The 22747-nt window shown below is 43.2% G+C and overlaps 1 protein-coding gene across 2 annotated transcripts in view; it reads left to right on the forward strand.

Moving 5' to 3' along the window:
- The window catches only part of anp32a (acidic (leucine-rich) nuclear phosphoprotein 32 family, member A), a 51194-nt gene extending 32487 nt beyond the window's left edge, over positions 1-18707 (forward strand). The window contains exons 3-7 of one of the 2 annotated variants that reach the window (XM_059952964.1): positions 466-588; positions 1567-1765; positions 8412-8551; positions 13287-13353; positions 17580-18707. In XM_059952964.1, coding sequence (XP_059808947.1) covers positions 466-588; positions 1567-1765; positions 8412-8551; positions 13287-13353; positions 17580-17638 — 588 coding nt within the window. In that variant the 3' untranslated portion in view covers positions 17639-18707. The remainder of the gene's footprint in view (positions 1-465; positions 589-1566; positions 1766-8411; positions 8552-13286; positions 13354-17579) is intronic. The other variant, XR_009508415.1, reaches the window with a different exon arrangement.
- The last annotated feature ends 4040 nt before the right edge of the window (positions 18708-22747 follow it).

Below are 22747 nucleotides of genomic sequence, written 5' to 3' on the forward strand. Positions count from 1 at the left end.
AGTGGGATTTTACTAAGCCACCTGGTCCTGGGCAACAGTCAACTCAGGAGGTCATTGGAGGGAAATAAACAGTCAGCATTTCAGACCAAGACCCTACATCAGGAACTATTCCTATTTTGCAACAGCCTGACTTCAATTCTTCACAAATAACGGGAATGGGAAACAATAAATATTGATCAGTTTGTGTTTGAATCAGTCTGATTTACCCTTCTGATACATCCTATTGTGTTTCATTAAATATGCTGCACACTATTACTGCTTTAACTTTTCCCTCAATCTCCATTTGGTCTCTTTGGGGCTGTCTGTCCATCAGTATTGGACATGGAGTGCATGTGGAATTCTTTAAAATCCATCGTGCCAGAGTGGATTCTGTGGGGCGCAAGCCCCTTGCACCAAAAACTCAAGTTTTATTTTCACAAGCCTCTGTTTTATTTTAATGCTAAAGTTCTCCTGTTTTACGCCCAGCTTGAACTAAGTGATAACAGAATCTCGGGAGGTCTAGAAGTGTTGGCAGAAAAATGTCCGAATCTCACGCATCTCAACCTCAGCGGCAACAAAATAAAAGATCTCAGCACAATAGAACCTCTGGTGAGTAACCCTGAATCTGAAGTTTGGAACTTGTGGTGTTGGGGCATTTGCATAAGTGTTCTGAAGTGAACTAATGTTTGTAGAATCCTTTATAATATGTCCCAACTAGATGAAAGCTATGAACTTGTGTCCCTTCTCAGCTACCATCATTTGGGAGGGGGTGGTATTATATATGTTGTAAAAATCCGTAAAATATATCAGACTGTTTTTGGCAATCGTCAGGCAAAAACAGTTAAGTTGAGTTTTAAACAAGCTTAGAAACAGAAAACATAGAAAGCCTGTAGCACAATACAGGCCCTTCAGCCCACAAAGCTGTGCTGAATATGTACTTTAGAAATTACCTCGGGTTACCCATAGCCCTCCATTTTTCTAAGCTCCATATCCCTATCCAGGAGTCTCTTAAAATACCCTATTGTATCCGCATTTGCATTGAAAATACCCGGAACTTGCATTTAAAAGTTTTCTTTCAAAGACATTTCTGAGATAGATGTTTTTAAAAAGTTGAGTCCATTTTATGAAGATCAAATAGACTTGCTAAAGTAATTTAAAAATGGACCTTTTGCAACAAATTGTGTGCCACAGATTACTGATCTGTTGTGCCATATCCAATGGGCTGATATGTAGCTGGTGTGGTCCAGAAGTTTGCAGCTTTTGACTAGCTAAGTTTGTACAGTGGTGATTCTTGGAGTCACATGGTACTATAATGTGAAGGCACTTTGAAATCATTAACTAATTGATCCCATAGTCAATCACTTAAAGGTTCTAACTACATATCCATTTCCCTTGAGCGGTTACTTATTTCTATAGATTACGGCCATTGTGCACAAGAATCAGGAAGGATATGGGCTACATCTGGTGTTTTTTTTTCACTAAAACTTCCAGCACTGATTGCAAGCTGCTGTTTTGAAGAATGAATTATCTCCTCTGTGATCTACATTCAAACCTTGATGCATTGTTTTTCCCACACTTCTGTTACAGAAAAAATTGGACAGCCTGCGGAGTCTAGACCTTTTCAATTGTGAAGTAACAAATCTAAACGACTACAGAGAAAACGTCTTCAAGTTTCTTCCGCAACTGACTTACTTAGATGGATATGATCGTGAGGATAAGGAGGCTCCCGACTCAGACACTGAGGCATATTTGGAGGGGATAGATGACGATGATGAGGAAGATGATGGTACTGGTCTAACTTGATTCCCCCCCCCCCCCAATATTTCATTTTTGACAGATGTGTTAGATTGTAAATTTGCTCCTGCTTTTATTCCTGAAGATACTTGCTATTTGGCGTGGCTGTGGTAATAAACTGTAGTGAGAAGGATTATATTTTCTGTGTGTACCTTGCCACTGTAGCTCCAGAAAGAAATGAAAGGAATCCTTTGTGTAGGTAAATAGTGGGAAATCCCGGTCTGGTGTGAATGGTGGCGTAACAAGCACGAGGTCATAGAACATAGACCAGTACAGGTCCGTCAGTCCATCATATTGAAAGGATAAATACAATAGAGGCAGGAAAGTTGTTTCCACTGATAGGTGAGACGAGAACTAAGGGACATTCCCTCAAGATTCAGGGGAGTAGATTTAGGATGGAGATGAGGAGGATCTGCTTTTCCCAGAGAGAGGTGAATCTGTAGAATTCTCTGCCCGATGAAACACTAGAGGCAACCTCAGTAAATATATTTAAGACCAGGTTGGATAGATTTTTGGGTAGTGGGGGAATTAAGGGTCATGGGGGGAAAGGCAGGTAAGTGGAGGTGAGTCCGTGTCCAGGTGGCCCAGTCTTGCTGCTATTTCTTATGTTCTGATGTTGTGCCGACCTTTTAAAATCAATCCAACCCTTTCCTCCCACATAGCCCACCATTCTTCTTTCACCTGTGTCTCTTAAATGCCCCTAATGTATCTGCCTCTACTACTTGCCACCCTGACTGTGCATTCCACCCACCCACTATTCTCCATATTTTAAAAAGCCTGCCTCTGACTTCAACCCCCACCTCATACTTGCCTCTGGCTGCCCTAACGTTATACTCTATGGTATTATTTATTTATTGAGATACAGTGTGGAGTAGGCTCTTCTGACCCTTCAAGCCACACTGCGCAGTAATCCTCTGATTTAATCCTAGCCTAATCAGGGGACAATTTATAATGGCCAACTAACCTACTAACCAGTACATCTTTAGGCGGTCGGAGGAAACCCATGTGGTTATGGGGAAAATGTATAAACTCCTTACGGGCCGCGGCGGGCCATATCTGTTCTGGGGAAAGTCACTGGCTGTCCACTCTATTTTTGCCTCTTGTCATCTTATACACCTCTATCAGGTCACCACTCAGTCCAGAGGAAAAGAGCCATCATTTACTCAACCCATCATCACAAGAGCTCTCTCTAATCCAGGCAGCATCCTGGCAAATCTCCTCTGCGTGCTCTCTAAAGCTTCCATGTCCTTCCTATAATGGAGGTGAGCAGAACTATTGTAGAGGTTTGTGTGATGCTGTTGCAGTTCTGGGAATTACAGAGTTTCCTGTTTTATTCCGACGCTGTTCCGTAAGGTGTCTCTGTGTGTCCTCCTCAGGAATGCATAGGTTTTCCCCAGGTGTTCTGGTTTCCTCCCACAGTCCAAAGATATGCCAGGCAGGTTAATTGGTCATTGTAAATTGTGATGTGATTTAGGCCCATCGTCTGCTCCACCATTCCATCATGGCTGATTTATTATTTTTCTTCTCCCCATAACCTTTGACAACTTTACTAATCAAGAAATCTCAACCTTTGCATTAAATATCTTCAGTGACTTGGCCTGTGACAATGTGTTTTACAAATTGACCACCCTCTGGTTGAAGAAATTTCTCCTCATCTACCCTGAAGGGACACCCTTGTATCCTGAAGCTGTGCCCTATGATCCTCGACTCCCCCACTGCAGGAAACATCCCAGGTTTTACTCTATCTAGGCCTTTCAATATTCAACAGTTTTCAGTGAGATTCCTTCTCATTCTTGTAAACTCTTATCGAGTACAGGCCCGGCGCCATCAAACAACTCCCCGAACATGAACACTTTCATTTCATTCTTGTAAACTCATCTGCCTCCTGTCCAACCCCAGCATATTCTTCCTTGGGTATGGTGTCCAAAACTGATCACCCTTCTCTAAAAGTGGTCAGAAAATCCTTTAAAACCTCAGTATTACATCCTTGCTTGAATGTTCTAGACCTCTAAAAATGAATGCTAACGTTGGATTTGTCATTCTTACTACTGACTCATCTTGCAAGTTAATCTTCAGGGAATCCTGTACTAGGACTCTCCAGTCCCTTTTGTGTTCAGTAGTCCATGTGATTATGTGTGTGCTGTGGTCTGTACTAGCTTCTGAGTCAACCTGATCGAAGTGGACTGCCTCTCCTTTCAGTTTCCCCATTGACATTCCTGTTCTCCGTACTAGTTGGTGCTATTGACCATGAGACCACATCTGGTACTGGCTGCTCACCATCAAAACTCTGCTCATAATTCTTCCTAGATACTTCAGGGTACAACATTCTATCTCTTTACTTGTCATAATTGGTTGTCCATCATATCTGACAAAAGCAGTTTTTGAAACCTGTGGGGGAGAGTTTTTAAAGTGGGAAAGCTGTTACACAGGGGGGCAATTCCACTCTAGCTGTCTGAAGTCCAGGTCCAGTGATGCAAGTAGTTGTCACGACTGGATCTAGGTTCAAGTGGATGACTGTATCTTCATCTGTGCCTCGTCGTGCCCCTCGCTCTCCACGAAGCATTGCAGGGCCATCATCCTGGCGATTAGATTTCACCGTTGATCTCATCCGCCCAGTCTGCCGGAGCTGGCTTTGCACGCTAGGACGGGCATTTCCCTATCTCACCGGGATATGAGGCCTGCCAGCTACCATCACCGGGTTTAGCCTGCCCTTTGAAGCAGTGAATCAGTGTGTGGCCACTGTCACATGCAAACAGCCTCAGGTGAGAGCTAGGTGTCTGGTGGGGGCCAATGGTGAGACTGCCCCAGTATGGACACAATGGGGCTGCTTTCCCTCCCCAGGCACCCCATCATAGTCAATAACCATTAATAATTAACACACTTAAATGAAAAACAAACTGCAGATGCTGGAATTTTGATGCTGGCAGAAAAGAAAATGACAGAAGCATTCAGCCTGTGGAGAAGGAATTTAGGGTCAGTGTTTCAGTTTGACCCGTAAGAAGTGCTCATTGGTGTAGAGGCCATTTAATCAAAAAAATGGGCTAAGCGGGTTTGTCATAAGTTGATGTTTTTGAGTAAAGTGGAGACATTCAGTGGCTATCTGTCAACGTGATCATCTTGATTGTAGTTGGAGTATATTGTGGGATTTTCTTACTGGTGCCTGGATTAATCTTTGTATTAGAGTTAAGAGTGGCATGGTAACGTAGCGGCAGTGATTAGGGTTCAGTTCCCACTGTTGCCTTCAGGAGTTGTATGTTCTTCCTGTGACTATATTGGTTTCCTCCGGGTGCTCCGTTTTCCAGCCACATTCCAAAACGTGTGGGCTAGGGTTAGTAGATAGCAGGCTAGAACAGCAACACTTGCAAGCTGCCCTCAGCACACGGTCAGACTGTTGGTGATCGGTGCAAACGACACATTTCACTGTATGATTCAATATTTTGATGTATATGTGAAAAGAAAATTTATTACTGTAATGGTCATAACATGAACTGTGAGGTGCTGCAATCTATTGAACTAATAGACCAATAGACAGAATTTAGGCCATTTTATATTTCAAACAAAACGGTACTTCAATTAACCCCACTAGCATTCAGGACATCTTCAAGGAGCAATACCTCGAAAGAAGCAGCATCCATCATTAAGGACCCCCGTCACTCAGCGCATTTCCCCTTCTCATTGCACCTTCAGGGAGGAGGTCGAAGAGCCCTGGAGGCACACACTCAATGATTCAAGAACAACTTCTTCCCCTCCACCATCAGAACTCTGAATGGACATTGAGTCCATGAATAATACCTCAGTATTTCTTTTCTCTTTTCGCACTATTTATTGAATTTTACTTTTTTAAATGTATATATACTTGCTGTAATTTACAGTTACATTATGTATTGCATTGTTCTGCTGCTGCCACACACACCAGTGATATTAAATCTGATTCTTATTTAAAGGGGAAATCCAAGCTTGTGAAATAAACCTGCAGTAGAAAGGGAGAACATAGAATAAGTCGTCTTGTGGTTCTTATGTGGTGTTAATGACAGTACATTATTAGTACAGGCAAGTACTACAAGTCCCTAACTTTGCAGGAGGAATAGTCACTTGACTTTAAATACTGTCCTGTGTTTTTCCTGCAATTTTGTTTTATTATTGATTCAATAACCTGGACAAGCTAGGTAAACCTAAGCAGAGAGATTAAGTTTTCTAAAGATTTAAAATTAGCTTTGTCACACATACATCAGAACAGCATGTCCAAAATTGACTCACCCTAACCCAGATGTCTTTGGAACGTGGGAGGAAACTGGATCACCTTGAGGAAACCCACGTAGTCACAGAGAGTCCTTACAGACCACGGCGTAAAATGCAGGCACTGTAAAGCGTTGCGCTAACTGCTACACTGCAGTGCCATTACGGCCTTGCGACAGTTATTGAGATGTAGTAGGCTTGTCGTGTCCTTGTGCTGGCTACTAATCTCACGCGGCTCTCTGAATCTGTGAATTGGCCGGAGGATCATTGGGAAGCTGTGGATGTGGGGCTCTGTTGTACCCTGCCAGTTCATGGATATGTTTTGAATCTGTTAGTGGTTGTGGGGTTGGCAGCGTTGTAACTGTTAGGGCACATTGTGGAATTGAGGTGTATTGGAAACGTTAACTTCAGCAACCAAATCTTTAGAGCTGAACGTGGATTGTAGATTCAATTTAAATTGCAGCTGTGGACTGCAGTTAATTGAAAAACCAAACAGTGCTGATTAACATTCATTTTGGGTGTCTGGAGTGTGAGTGTGAAGAAGTTGGTGTGAAAATTGTATGTAATTCGACAGAAGCATTGTAGATACATTGTAAATACAGAATTGTCCTTTGATCTTTTTTAGCATATAAAATGCGAGGTAATATTCGGTCGAGCAAGCCTCTTCCTCCAATAAGGTCTCATTAAGATGCCTGCTGCTCAGTTTTGTTGAATGAAACATTTCTGTATCCACTAGCTTCAGTATCTCTCCGTGGTGACCTTGTTCGCATTACAAACCTGGACAAATTCTTCTCACTGGCCAACCCATCTAGGGCTGGATGCACAATGTTTTCTTTTAATAATGAGGGACACTGTTAGTTCATTCTCTTCTTCCGTCTTTAATAGTAAACTAGCTCGATTACCTGATTTTAAGAAGGGGAGAGAGTATTTTCATGGGCTCTCGCTCAGAATTTTAGTCATGTAACTGCTGGTTGTAACAAATAACCCTCAGCGGTAGAAACTACCTCCTCGTGCTGGTACACAGGTGCCAATGTACTGCATGTGAAAGACCTGTGTAGTATCGTCATACTCTGCTGTGTCAGAGTACATGGGTAATCATGGTCTTTCCATGACTGTGATTGTTCTTGGCAAATTTTTCTACTGAAGTGCTCTGCCATTGCCTTCTGAGCAGAGTCTTTACAAGACGGGTGACCCCAGCCATTATCAGTACTCTTCATTGATAGAGGTATTTAAAATTGAGGAGGATAGAGTTGACGTGGATAGGCTTTTTCCATTGAGAGTAGGGGAGATTCAAACAAGAGGACATGAGTTGAGGGATAGGGGGCAAAAGTTCAGGGGGCACTTCTTTACTTGAGTGGTAACAGTGTGGAACGAGCTTCCAGTAGAAGTGGTAGAGGCAGGTTCGATAATGTCATGTTAAAAAAAAATTGAGTAGGTATATGGACAGGAAAGGAATGGAGGGTTATGGGCTGAGTGCGGGTCAGTAGGACTAGGTGAGAGTAAACGTTTGATACGGACTAGAATGGCCGAGACGGCCTGTTTCCGTGCTGTAATTGTTATGTTATGTGGTCTGCCTGGTATCAGTGGTCGCATAACCAGGATTTTGATTTGCACTGACTGCTCATACGACCATCCACCATGGCTTCACGTGACCCTGATATTGGGGTGGGGGGGGGGGTGGTGTGGCGCTACACTTTGTCAAATGGTGACCTATAGCCTAGCGGAGGGTAGGAGCACCTTATGCCTCCGTTGGGTAGAGATGTATCTCCACCCTGCCACCCAAGTGTGCAGTTATAGGGGATGGAAGTGATGGTGAAAGTTGTGATTTAGTTAAAAGCTTGTGCAATTTCACACATCCCTGGCCTTTGGCCATCCACTGTAAATATATTTCTTTAGCAGTCCTCTTCTGCAGGGCTTTGTAATTGACCTGAATTGACACTAAGTGGGAGCTAGGACAGATTACAAGTTCGCTCTGCCTTCTGTAGCGTTGCATCAGCAATGTGTTTGTTACATCCAGATTCCTACATTTTTAAGTGATGGTGACATTGTGGGGGAGGAGAGGGGAAAGACAGAACTTCCACATAATAAAGAATGGGATTGTGACAGGTTTTAGTATGCCTGCCTTATCCTTATTCCTTTTGAGCTATTTTGTGGGTCATTATCTATAATTCATTGTGACATAGTGGAGTCTGCAAAGCCAGCTGTTTGACCTAGTTTTGAGAATGTAGTATTCCCCAGTCCCTTCAGATCACTGAATGGTTCATCTGTCCATGTTCTAAAGACATTTGGATGCCATTGTAGCCAGTTCATCACCAATTTAATTTTTTTTAGAAGCCATCGGTTTCCTTTCTTGCATTGCATTAATTTAACTGCCACTTTTTTTTTTACTTTTTGCTGTGCAGACGTTGACGAGGAAGAGTATGATGAGGCAGCTCAGTGTGAAGAGGACGAAGATGAAGAAGGGGAGGAGGAGGAAGAGGAGGATGAGGATGAAGAGGATGAAGGGGAAGAAGAGGAGGAAGTTGTCAGCGTAGAGGAAGAGGTATGGTTAAACACAGTAGAGCCCTTACAACGTGCTAGCTCACCTGAGGAAAGATCTTGTCGGTTCTAAATGTGTCTTGGAACCTTGAATATCTTTTTACTTCAGACTGAAATTTCAGATTTGACTTAAAGGCTTTGCTTATGTGGGTTTAGGTCAGAGGGCTTATGAAGATTCTTCAGTGAGTACCTGAAGGAAGAATTCTTTGTTGCTGCTCGTAATTCAGGAGGGTTGGAGTCGACATCAGTTTTAAGGGCAGTGCTGAGGATGTGTATTCATTTTTGGATAAGATGGTTAAAATGACTGCTTGGACGCTTGTTAGCTGTCGTACTGCAGCATTTCATAAAAATCCACTGGCATCTTGCTGTTGTGTGTGGGAATTTATTGTATAAGCTGGTTGCTACATTTACTAGGTTGGGTGTAATGGCTTGAGATTTGCCTCAGATGGACATTCATTTTGAGAGGACTAGAATATAAAAGCAAGGATGTAATGTTGAGGTTTTATGAAGCATTGGTCAGACAGCACTTGGAATATCGTGAGGTCCTTTTCTAAGAAAGAATGTGCATTGGAGAAAGTTCAGAGAAGGTTCAGGAGAATGAACATTTGATGATTCTGGGACTGTACTCATTTGAGTTCAGAATAATAAAGGGGTATCTCATTGAGGTCTACCAAATATTGACAGGCCTAAATAGAGATGATGTGGAGAGGATGCTTTCAGTAGTGGGGGAGACCAGAACTTGAGGGCACAGCCTAAGAATACAAGGACGTCCTTTTAGAGCAGTTGAGGAGGGTGGTGAACGTGTGGAATTCATTGCCACGGACGGCTGTGGAGGCCAAGTCATTGGGCATATTTAAAGTGGAAACTGATAGGTTCTTGACTAGTAAGGGTATCAAAGGTTCAGGGGAGAAGGCAGGAGAATGGGGTCGAGAGGGATAATAGATCAGCCATGATGAAATGGGGGAGCAGACTCCATTATGGACTTCTCTGTTCTTTTCTATGTCCTATGATTTAAATGCCAGACTATTTCTAATGTACGTACTTCGAGCAATTAGCAAGGCAGGAAGTTCTTCAGCAAACTTGATATTTGGAAACCCTTAGAATAATAAACCGTAGTTAATTAGCTCTGTTACCTGGCCCACTCATATGCTGATGTGATTGCATATTCTCAGAATTTGACCCACTCTCAGCTTTTATCTATGGCGCTATCGTATCTCAAAAACCACTTTCACAAAAGAAGACATGGAAGTGTACTCTGTTAACATGCATGCGGGGTCTTGCTTACTGCTTTGGTGTGGTATTCTGGAATGCTGCAGTGTACCGGAAGACAGCAGCACTGAGAGTGCCCCAGCACCAGAGGCACTCTGAGGAGGAGCTGAACTACCAGAGGTATAATACTGAAGGATTGTCCCATTTTCAGAAAGACAGTATTGGGGACTGTTGACACTATCAAACAGGCGGTGCTGAGTGAGCACTGTACTGCTGGAGGGACAGTGATAAAGGAAGATCAGAGCTGAGCGTGTGGCTGGTGGACTGTATCAGTACAGGGAACGTCCCCTCGCGGCAACCCAGCCGAGGTATGACGCGTGCGGACCTGCCAGGAGCACAACAACTACATTCAGTGTTCCTAGGAATGTCCCTAATAAGCTGGCCACAGTGGTGTGTTCTTCTTCTGTAGTCTGTCCTGTTCAAGGTTCGACAGGGACATTTGGAGATGCTCTTTGGCACACCACTTTCATAAAATGTGGTTATTTGAGTTGCCATCGGCTTGAAATAGCTTGTCCACTCTCCTGTGACCTTTCTCATTAACGAGGCATTTTCGCTCACAGAACTACCCTCACTACACGTTTTTTGTATTTAGCGTCGTTCTCTGTTTTGCGTGAAAATCCCTGGAGATCAACACTTTCTGAGATATTCAAACCACCCCGTCTGACACCAACAATCATTCCACGGTCAAAGTCACTTCAATCACCTGTTATCCTCATTCTGATGTTTGGTCTGAACAACTGAACCTCTTGACCATGCCTGCATGCTTTCATGCATTGTTAGTGCCACATGATTGGCTGATTTGCATTAACGAGCAGGTGTACCTAATAAAATGGCCAATGAGTGTATAATTCAGCAGGAAGGAGATGAACTTTTTTTTGCCTTTTCAACCATTTATTGAAAGTTGGGGAAGGGGAAATTGACCTCTGGTTTTATTGACCCAGTTCTGAACCTAGCTGACAAAGAGGGTTTTGGATACTAGTTGATATATTCTGTATCACAGTAGTATTAAATTTGTATTTAATTCTAATAACATTCCTCTGAAGTCTTTGAACTATCGTATAAAATAAAATTTGACAACCAGCCACAAAATGATTTTTGGGGTCTAGTAAACAGAAGTTTGGTCAGAGATGCGGGATTTAAAGAGGAAAGATCTATAGGTAGAAATTCAAGATTTGGGACTTCGCTAATGGTGTGGGCAACACACTCAAAGTGCTGGAGACACTCAGCAGGCCAGGCAGCATCTATGGGGGAAGAAAAGTACAGTCAACATTTCTGGCTGAAACCCTTCGGCAGGACTGATAGTGCAGGAAATGGTTTTCATGAAACGCTGTTAAGGGAAAGCAGCGTCTATCATCAGAGATCCCTACCACCCAGTCCATGCTCTTTTCTCTCTGCTGCCATCAGCTAGAAGGTACAAGGGCCTCAGGACTTTAGCCACCAGGTTCAAGGTTACTATCCCTGAACCCATCAGGCTCATGAACCAAAGGGGATAACTACACTCACTTGCCCATCCATTGAGATGTTCCCACAACCAATAATCTCACTTTTAGCATTTATCTTGTTTTATTGTGTTCCTGTTAATTATTACTATTTATTTATATTTACATTCACACTGTTGCCTTCTGCACTCTGATTGATCTGACATTGATCCTGTTATAGTTATTATTCTATAGATTGCTGAGTATGCCTGCAGGAAAATGAGTGGTGACATGTATGTACTTTGATAATAACGTTTAATTTGGCCTCTTTTATCCCTGATGTTCAGAGTTCAAAGTTGTAGTACAGGTCCAGATCTGCTGAAGCATGTAAAAAAGGCCACACGGAGATGGTGTTCAAAATACCAGGCGTTTTACACCAGAGTTAAAGCTGATGTACTTGAGCATAATTTGAGCCCAGTCTTTACATTCTCAGCTGACTGGGTTACATGACTTGACTAACAGTAAAATTCTGTTTTGATAACAGAATGGTGGTTACAGAAGGACTTAGTAACAAGCCAGATCTTGATTACAGTGTTATCCACAAGTCTTTAAATCTTCTCTTTAGGAGTTTAGTAAGATCCTCTCTCACTACTCCCTCTCTGTGATCTCTACTGCTTTCTCCAACTCTTCAACCCTAACTCTTCAACCCTGGCTCTTCCACACTCCAACCTACCACCTGCCCTTGCCCCACCACCTTATTCTGGCTTCTTTCCCCCTTACTTTCCAGTCCCGATGAAGGGTCTCCACAACAAGAGATTCTGCAGATGCTAGAAGTCCAGAGTAATGTTGGAGGTACTCAGCAGGTCAGGTAGCATTTTAGCAGGGAATACAGGATACTCGTTTTTGGACCGAAACCCTTCACCAGAACTGGAAAGGAATGGAGAAGGAGGTGGAAGGAGTACAAGCTAACAGTAGATTGATGAGACCAGGTATTCGGGGAGGCGATAGATGGGCCAGGTATCAGGCTGAAGAAGGAGGAATCTGATATGAGACCATGGGAGAAAGGAAGAAGAGCACCAGAGGGCAGTGTTGTGCAGGTGAGAGGGAAGCCAGAATAGAGAAAGGAAAAAAAGAGGTGGGAGCAGGGGAGAAATTATAAGAAGTTTGAGAAATCACTGTTCAATTGTCTTACTTCACCAGCATCTCAAAACGCTAGGGTATAATGAATTACAGAGGGACTTTCCATCCTCTGGGCAACTGGTGGACGTTTTGTACTAATATTCATATTGGTAGGTGAGTTTGCTGCTTTAAATGGTGCACTTGATGCCCTGGCAACCACATAAACTGTTGTATTTGGTGGGTGAATTCTTAACCAGTGGAGAGCAATCCCTTCTGCCCGGACACAGAGGAGCAGAATCGCTCCATTCTGTCCATAGAGTCTGCTCCACCTTTCCATTGTGACTAATTTATTATCCCCTCAGCCCCATTCTCCTGCTTTCTCCCTGTAATGTTTGACACCCTGACTACTCAGGAACCCATTAACCTCTGCTTTAAATATACCTAATGACCTGGCCTCCAAGGCCATCTGTGGCAACGAATTCCACAGATTCACTGTCCTCTGGCTAAACAAATCTTTCCTCATATATATTCTAAAGGAACATCCTTCTATCCTGAGGCTGTGCCCTCCCCCGCTATAAATCATCATCTCCATGTCCACTCTATCTAGTTCTTTGAATATTCAATAGGTTTCCAGGTCACTATTGTTGGCCGTGCTTTAGGCTGCCAAACCTGTAGGTTCTGTAAATCCTCAGGAAGCCTTCAACCTTTGGTCATTTATAACCATACCTTCTTGACCAACTTTTTCCTTGACCAAGCACCAACTCAATGGTAGACTTCATTTGGGAACATCCCTGTGTAACAGCTTGGGTGTGTTCGCTGCTCAGAATTTGTGTTCCGAGCTTTAAGAAAGTCTCTTGAAGAAGAGGCAGTTGCCAATGTTGCTTATGGTGGAGAACTGTTGAGTATTAATGCTCAGTCTGTTGACTCTTGCAGGATGAAGACGAAGAGGACTTTAATGATGGTGAATTAGATGAAGAGGAGGAAGAAGATGAACAGTCAGGTATGTATGGGCCTCCTGATGGGAGATTTCTAGGTTAACAGTGGATTTTTTTTGGAGTCATACAGCACTCGAACTGGCCCCTTAGGCCACCAAGACCATACTAACCATCAACAGTATTGCTGGCTGCTGACATTCGCAGTGTAATTAAACCTTGGCAGAGTAGGAAGGGAAAGGGTTGAGAACAACATACAAAATGCTGGAAGAACTCAACTAGCATTGATAGAGAGGAATAAAACAGTCAAGGTTTCAGACCTTCATCAGGACTGGAAAGGAAGTGGGAGAAAGCCAGAATAAAAAGGTGGGTGGAGGGGAAGGGATTGAGAATTAGGTTCTTCAGGTGAATTTGAGAGTTTAGGGATATTAATAGGAGGGTCTGAACAGTGTATTCAACAGCTGAATAATCCACAAGATTTCTCTATTTACAAACATGCAACTTCCAGGTTTTAGTTTAAGCTGTTGTTTAAGTGGTAAGTGTCTTTGATTAAGAATTTTTCTCTTGTAACACATAGTGTGCACTCCCTGTCCGTAGGAATACCAGAGTAACCACCGTGTGCTCTGGGAGCTGATGTCCAGTACCAGCCAAGTCAAGTCAAGTTGCTTTTTATTGTCATTTGGACCATAAACTGCTAGTATAGTACACAGTAAAAACGAGACAACGTTCCTCCAGGACCATGGTGCTACATGAAATAACACAAAACTACACTAGACTATGTGAGACAGCTCAAGGCTACATTAGACTACGTAAAACAACACAAAAACTACACTAGACTACAGACCTACACAGGACTACATCAAGTGCAGTACAGTGCAGGGCAGTACAATAATTAATAATCAATAAGCAAGACAATAGGCACAGTCGAGGACAAGTTTCAATATAGTAATAAATGATGAAGTCAGTCTAGACTCTGGGTATTGAGGAGTCTGATGGCTTGGGGGAAGAAACTGTTGCACTGTCTGGTCGTGAGAGCCCCCAAATGCTTTGGTACCGTTTGCCAGATGGCAGGAGGGAGAAGAGTTTGTATGAGGGGTGCATGGGGTCCTTCACAATGCTGTTAGCTTTGCGGGTGCAGTGTGCGGTGTAAATGTCTGTAAAGGTGAGAGGAGAAAATCTGCCGTTCCCCCCCCCCCCCCAAGGGTGAGGCTGGGGGAGTGGGGGTCAGTTGGAAGCTCTATCTGAGATTTTGCAATCAGAAAGTCTCGGATCAACTTGGAAAATGAGCAAAGGAATAGGAGGTGGAATTTACTCTCTGAAATAGGAGGAAGTACGTTTATAGACAGGCCAGTTACATATGCTTGGGTGGCAGGGTGAAGATGCGCCTCTATCAAAGGAGGTACAAGCGCTGCTTCCCTCCGCAAGCCTGCAGGTCACCCTTGGGCAAGGTGGTGCACCTGCTTAGCCACCCAATGAGAGTCATGTGGAGCCATGGGAGCGGTGGTGGATGGTCATGTTACAAGTCTTGGTTATGCTACCATTGACACCAGGCAGACAGTCTCTTTAAAAAGTATTGATAATGGCTGGGGTCACCCATCTTGTAAAGACACTGCCCAGAAGAAGGCAACGACAAATCATTTCTGCAGAAGAAATTGCCTAGAACTGTCACGGTCATGGAAAGACCATGGTTGCCCACGTCATTCGAAACAGCACATAATGAACAAACAATATATTCCCTAAATGGCAGGAATGTTTGGAGTATGGTAGAGCAGATTTTTGGCCAGGTACAAGATCTCTGAATGTGATAGGGCAGTGAAGAAGAAATGGTGCACTTACCGTCATTGGTTCGGGGGTGTGGGGTTGGTGTTGAAAGTCAAGAGTTGAGATGACATTGGTTGTTAAGATATCATTTGTTGAGAAGTAGGGTTGAGTATCAGATTTGGGATGATACTGGTTGTTGGGATGTCATTTGTTGAGAGGGAGGATTGAGTATCAGAGTTGAGATGATGTTGGTTGTTAGGATGTCCATTCATGGGTGAGTATCAGTTGGGATGTCAACTTACATCTGTATGACATTGGTGAGACTGCACTTGGAGTATAGTGCACAATTCTAGCCACCATGCTGTGGTAATGAATTAAATGACAGAGGATGCACTTAATTATTTCAGGAGAAAATTGCTTCCTTGGCTGGTCTTTAATGGAGTTATTCATATTCATTCTGTGGTCTATTTTACCTGGGGTCATTGGAAGGAGATAGATTGATACATTTGACTAGGTTGCTGTGATACCTTATGAGATGTAGGAGGATGTAGATTGTAGAAGATGCCTCTTAAAGACCATTAAGACCTCGGAGCAGAATTAGGCCATTTGGCCCATAGAGTCGGCTCTTTCTCATTCCCTCATGGCTGATTATCTCTCTCAGTCCTATTCTTGACAAGATATTAAACTGAAACATCCATTGACCCGGAGGAAGATAATGCGCAAGACCCCTAGACATTACTCCCAAGGCCATGGCAGTTCTCTCCGGTAGCCTAGCTTACATAGTAAGACCTAAACAACACATACAAAGTAGCACAATGTTTAAATTGCATGACTCAGCAGCCAGAATGATAAACCATTGAATCTGAGACTGAATGGCTTTCCCTCTCTACTTGCCTGAAAACGACATTGTATCTGTAAAAGATAAACACTGGAGGCACAAGACCATAAGACATGGGAGCAGAATCAGGCCATTTGGCCCATTAAGTCTGCTTTACCATTCCATCATGGCTGATTTATTGTCCTTCTCAACCTAATCTCCTGCTTTTTCTCCATAACCTTTGGCACCCTTACTAATCAAGAGTCCATCTTTAAATATTCTGAATGACTTGTCCTCCAGCTAGTGAATTCCACAGGTTCACCACTGTCTAGCTAAATAGATTCCTCAACTGTTCTGAAGGGATGTCCTGTTATTCTGAGGTTATATCCTCTGGTCCTAGACCCTCCCACATCTTCAAGTCTACTCTGTCCAGGTTTTCAGTGAAATTCTTCCTCCCTCCCTCCCTCCCCGCCATTTTTTTAAACTCCAGTGCATACAGGCCCAGAGCCAGCAAATGCTCCTTGTATAATATTGTACATTAACATCATCAGGTTCATTCTCATAAGCATTTGGCCTTTCTCCAATGCCAGCGCATCCACCTTTATATTTGGGGCCGTAAACTTGTGAATGTTGCTGGGATTGGAGGATTGAGTTATAACGAGAGCCTGGATAGGCAGGGGCTGTTTTCCCTGGAGTGAAGAAGCTGTTTATAGGATGATACAACGTGAAGGGCTCAGGTAGTTTTAGACTCACCAGAATAGTTAAGGTTTTGAAGAGGACCTGAGAGACGGGCCTGTGCATACAAGGCGTGGTTTGAATATTGAACAAGTTTCCAGAGAAAATGGTGGGTAAAGGCTAGAATAATTGGATAGGGACCTATGAGAAAGCTTTAGGGATCTCAGTGTCCAAATGGTCCTAGCTCAGGTCATCATGGATGAATCGGGCTGATGGGCTTGTCTCTATACCGTGTGAACCACAGGTAACTGAACTGAGTGAGATGCAGGTGGAGATCACCTCTAAGTATTTTTTCAGAATTGTGTTTATGATCACTGCCTTAGACGATGTGCAGTTTGTTGTCTTGCAGCAGCAATTCAGTGCAAAGAGCAAGATTGCAAAAATAGTGCAAATAAAAACAATAATAAGGATGAGTTCATGTTTTTTCTGTTAAGTGTATGGACTTGAGGAGACAGACATGCTGTACCTTCTGTAGGTAAACCCTCTTGTATTTAGGGGAAGCTCATGCAAGGTTGGGAACTATTAACATACAACACAATAGTGCAGTGGTTAGTGTGATGTTATGACAGTACAGCGATCATTGATCAGAGTTTGAATTCCCGCTGCTGTTTTGTCCACGTTCGCCCCGTGACTGTGCGGTTTCCTCCGGATGCTCCAGTTTTCCTCCCTTATCCCAAAGACGCACGGGTTAGTGTTAGTGAGTTGGCACCAGAGGCGTGGCAACACTTGCGGGCTGCCCAGCACAATCCTCACTGATTGAAACAATGCACTTCACTGGATGCTTCAGTGTACATGTGGACAAATTAAAGCTAATCTTATCTTTAGAGCCAGCTTGGTGCCCAGTAGGTCAAATATCATCCACTCATAATTCTAACTAGTCTGGTTGTATCCTTTGTAATGCCTTGTCTCCTCTCCTCTTCTTTGCTCTAATATTTTTTTTCTTTGAAATCCCTTCTTCCCCCCCCCCCCCCACTCCCCAAGGAGTCAAAGGTCAGAAGAGGAAACGAGATGCTGAAGATGAAGGCGAGGAAGATGACTAAATTTCCAACGTTAACCTCTTGTGACTGACTGTTTTTAACCTGTTCTCTCCTTCTTCCAGACCCCACCCCAATGTTGCTGTGGGAATGATGAGTGAGGAAGGAAAGCTCCCCATTCCTCCTGCTCTGAACTCTCCTGATCTGGTTCTGCTCCATTGGGTGTTGTGAATTTGGACGCACCGGCCCTGTTGCAGACATGGACGAGGCCCTAATCTAAATAACATTAACTTTTTATTTTATTATGTTTGGTTCAAGCAGCTGTTTAAAATCCTATCACAAATCATATCCACAGCAACATATACCAAGTGGCATATTCTAAAATGGAAAAAAAAAGAGAAGGTATGTTTGTATTGTGCAGAAAATGGTTGCCAGTTTTGGAAAGTGATGCTGACTTTTTAAAATCGCCCCATTTTCCTTTACCCCCTTCTTTCCCCCCCACCCCATGCTCTTGTAGGTGTGATAGGTGTTTGCTGTAAATAGTGACCAAAGCTCACTTGCTCATACCTTGGACTTCCCAGTCTGCAGCTGGTCTTCTGAAAAAGGCACCCATTTAACTTGTAGTCCTAATTGATTGGTTGGTTGGTAGTGTAACAAACCGTTGTAATAAAAAATAGTACATTTGAACCCCAATTTCCCAGCACCGTGTGCTACTTTTTGGTCTGTAATATATAATCTGAATACCATAGAGGAGAAGAAACTCTGCAATTTATTTCCTCCTTGTGCTGTACACTTTAATGAATTTTTTTACAAGCATCCTTATGCAGAAGAAGAAGAATTATAGCATGTAGTGTTGAATGGGCATGTTTTCATACATTCGAGGGCATAATATTAATGCAGAATTGTATTTTCTTATCTTGGTGAAGTCAGTAAAGTTGACTGGGGTGGGAAAAGAAATGCCTAGTGAATGTACAGACTTTTACTTTCATATCTGGGGTGACTATATTCCTAGTCAATATTTCATCTGTACAAAAAATTGCCACAGTTTTTTTTCTCTCAGCAAAGCCAAACTTTTAGTTTTGTGTCTGTTTTTTTGTCATTCAACAGTTTCAATAAATCCTTTTTTTATATACAATTTTTGTGACTTGTTTTTGAGTGTTAGGACCATCGATGATTTATTTGGGGGGGGGTTGGTCAGGGGTTTGAAACATTTGGGGAAGCTGTTGAGGTCCCCTTGTGGTTGTCTCGGGCTACACAATCCTGGGATTTAGCTATAGACACTATTTATTTGTGTTGAAGAGAAGTGCTGAAGCAAGAGTTGATGTTCTGAGCTGACTTCTGACCGCATGCTTTGGCCGCCAATGGGATTTCACTCGGTTGACCTTTGAGAAGAATGGGGCGGTTATCAGAAGAATATGAAATTCTGTAGATGCTGGAAATCCAGAGCAACAACCAAGCATTTTTCCTCCAAAATTTTATGTGTCATCCGAAGAAGCCTGGACTTGAGCTCACTGGCGTCTCGGAAGAACTGACGTGTGATCCTTTTACAATGCAAGGTTCTGATTGGTCTCTGCTGGGGGTGAATAATTAAAATATTTACCCTGTTTTTAGAGGGGAGTGGTGTATAGTTTCAGAATAAGTGTTTGCTTAAAACAGAGACTGGGAATTTTGGGGTTGGCGTATCTTTGAGCTTGCCTACCCCAGAGAAATGTGGAGATGGTTGGATGGGAAGGTATTTCGGGATGGAGCTGGAAGACAATGGCCGTGGACGGTTAATTAATTTCATCTAATGGGACTTAAGTGTTGTCTGATTGGATATAAACACAAAAAAATGGCAGAGAAGCCACTGTGGTTTTTGACCATGTACTGTAATTGAAGGTAATTGCCTCAAGTGCATGCTGAGTTGAGGGGTCATTACCAAGGGCGTGTGTGGGACCTTCTCAACATTGGACCTCAGTTTGGCAGTGTGACGTTAGCACCAGTCAGGTAGGTGGTTGGTGAGTATTTTGCATTTTTAAAAATATATATACATTATTCAAATTAAGTGTGTAAACCGACTATTAAGTTTCAAGAGGCTCTTCTGAGTTTTCATTTACTTAGAGATGTAGTGCAGAGTAGGCCCCTCCGGCCCTGCCCACCAACCCCCCCCCCCCCCCCCCCCCCGATTTAATCCTAACCTAACTTCGGGACAATTTGCAATGCCCAGTTAACCTACCCGGTGCATCTTTGAACTGTGGGAGAAAACCGGAGAGCCTGGAGAAAGGCCACACATCCCACAGGAAGGACGTTCAGAGAGATCCACAAATTCAGCTTGTCTATCGTTCAACCGTACTTACCTACACTGCCAAATGAAACGGCATTCCACCAGAGCAAGTAGCACAAAACAAGTACATATGAATCACACACAGCGCACAAGCTAATATTGCCACAAATAAACTTAACAAATAATATGGTGGGGGGGGGGGAGTCAAAGATCAGATGAATGGAAGGGGACCATTGACAATGCTTAAGGACCCTGTATGCACAATGATCCTGATAAATATCACCATCCATCAGCTAAAGAAATGCCTCATCTCTGTTTAAAGCTGGGGTCCACGGACCCCTCAGTTAATGGTAGGGGTCCAGGGCATAAAAGAGGCTGGAAATCCCTGGATTAAAGGAAGTTGTGTTGTCTGATGTTATATTCCCCTCTAGAGGAAACATCCTTTCTACATCCGTTCTATCTAGGCCTTTCAATATTTGATAGGTTTTTAAAGTCCTAAATGGGGGAAATGCCTCCAATCTGGCCAGTTTGGAACTTGGATGGTAACAAGGGGCACTAGTGTGCATTACCGAGGCTGGAACTTGCACCGGCAACTCATTTTTAGAGGCAGCCACCCTGAAGGTGAAAGAGGGTCAAAGAACGCGTGAAAGAACTGACACAAAGAAGGGAAGTGGGCAAATGGCCCTTCATCCGTGGCGGAAGCTGGTTGGGTGAATGTAGGAAACCAGACCTAAGGTCTGCACAAAGGAGCAAGTGCAAGAGTCCGAGGGTGATAGTGACAGGAGGTCCAATGGTGAGGGGAATAAATGCTTCTGTGGTGTAATTGATGGTGTGTTGCCTCCCTAGTGCCAGAGTCAACAACGGAATAAACTGGTTGTAGGACATGATAAACATCCACAAGGTGTCGTTCACATTGGTGCTAATGTCGTGAGGAATGAGATCCCGCAACATTAATCTGGATAGCAGGTCCACAAGGTTCTAATTTCTGGATTAGTTCTGATACCCCATGCCAGGTAATAGGGATAGGAGGTATAGATTGTATGAATGTATGGCTATAGGAATGGTGTAGGAGGGAGGGCCACTGGATTACTAGGACAGCTGCTGAGATGGGTTGGACTTGCTCAAACTGGCGGAGTTGGTCCTGAACTGAAACGGGTCCAACATCCGCATTTGCTATTCCTGTCAGAGAACATCCAGCCAGCAGAAGGAACTTGCATGCAAGGAGGCACGGGAAGGGGATGTTCGGCTGAATTGTGTCTATTGTGCAGTAGTGGAAAACAAGATGAACTTGGGGTGATGATCTGCACATGGGATTGATATTGTTACTAATAGAGACCATCAGTGGGACTTGGAACTTGATATTCCGACGTATGGAATCTTAAAGCGGGATTGTTAAAGAGGAGGTGACATTGTGTTTCAGCCACCTTCTCTATTCAAAAGTATTTACAGCCCTGGGAAATTTTCATGTTTATTTGTTTTAGAACTTTGAATCGCAGTGTATTTAATTTGGCTTTCTTGACACTCTTCAATAGAAGAAGACTTTCATTTCAAAGTGAAAATAGATCACTCTACCAAGTGATCTAAATTAATTACAAATGTAAAACACGAAATAATTGCTTAAGTACTGTATTCACCCCATTGAAGTCAGTATTTAGTAGATGCACCTTTGGCAGCAAATACAGCCCTGAGTCTGTGTGGATAGGTCTCTACCAGCTTTGCACATCTGGACACTGCAATTTTCCCCCATTCTTCTTTACAGAACTGCTCAAGCTCTGTCAGATTGCATGGGATTGTGAGTAAAAAGCCCGTTACAAGTCCAGCTACAAATTCTCAGTTGGATTGAGGTGTGGACTCTGATTTGGCCACTCCAGGATAACAACTTTGTTGTTTATAAGCCATTCCTGCGTAGCTTTGGCTTTATGCTTGGGGTCATTGGGTCGCTGGAAAACAAATCTACTCCCAAGTCTCAGTTCTCTTGCAGATGGCATCAGGATTTCCTTGTACTTTGCTGCATTCATTTTACCCTCTACATTCACAAGCCTTCCAGTGAAGCATCCCCGTGGCATAATGCAACCACCACCGTGCTTCACAATAGGCATGGAGTATTTTTGATGATGTGTGGTGTTTGGCTTACTCCAAGCATAGCATTCAGTATGTTGGCCAAAAAGTTCAATTTTGGTTTCATCATCAGACCATGAACCTTCCAGCTGACTTCAGCATCTCTCACGAGCCTTCCGACAAACTCTAGCTGAGATTTCATGTGAATTTATTTTTTCAACAGTGGTTTTCTCTTTGCCTCCATCCCATAAAGTGAAGCACCCGGGCAACAGTTGTATGCACAGTCTCTCCCATCTCAGCCACTGAAGCCTGCATCTCCTCCAGAGTTGTCATTTCTCTTGGTGGCCTCTCTTCACTGGTCCCCTTGCACTCACTCAGTTTTTGAGAACGCCCTGTTCTAGACAGATTTCCTGCCTTGTGCTTTTCAATAATATTTCCGTGGAGTTGCCTGGTGTATCCTTTTGTCTTCATGGTGTAGTTTTTCCCAGGATACTGACTCACCAGCAGTTGGACCTTCCAGATACAGGTGTATTTTTACTACAATCGAAACCTTGAACTCACACAGATTTATATAATTCTGTGACTTCTAAAACCAATTGACTGCATCAGTGATGATTTGATGTGTCGTTGAAGGTGGGGGGGGGGTTAGAATACTTATGCAATCAATTATTTTGTGTTTTATATTTGTAATTAACTTGGATCATGTTGTAGAGATCTGTTTTCACTGTGACAAGAAAGAGTCTTTTTCTGTTGATCAGATCCCTCAATCACTTACACGCCATTGCATGTAGGCCCTTAATCAATGTACCATAGAAAGCATTCTGTCTGGTTGCATAATGGCCCGGTGACCACAG

The sequence above is a fragment of the Hypanus sabinus genome, chromosome 28 (genome assembly GCF_030144855.1).
Source record: "Hypanus sabinus isolate sHypSab1 chromosome 28, sHypSab1.hap1, whole genome shotgun sequence".
NCBI classification, from domain to species: domain Eukaryota; kingdom Metazoa; phylum Chordata; class Chondrichthyes; order Myliobatiformes; family Dasyatidae; genus Hypanus; species Hypanus sabinus.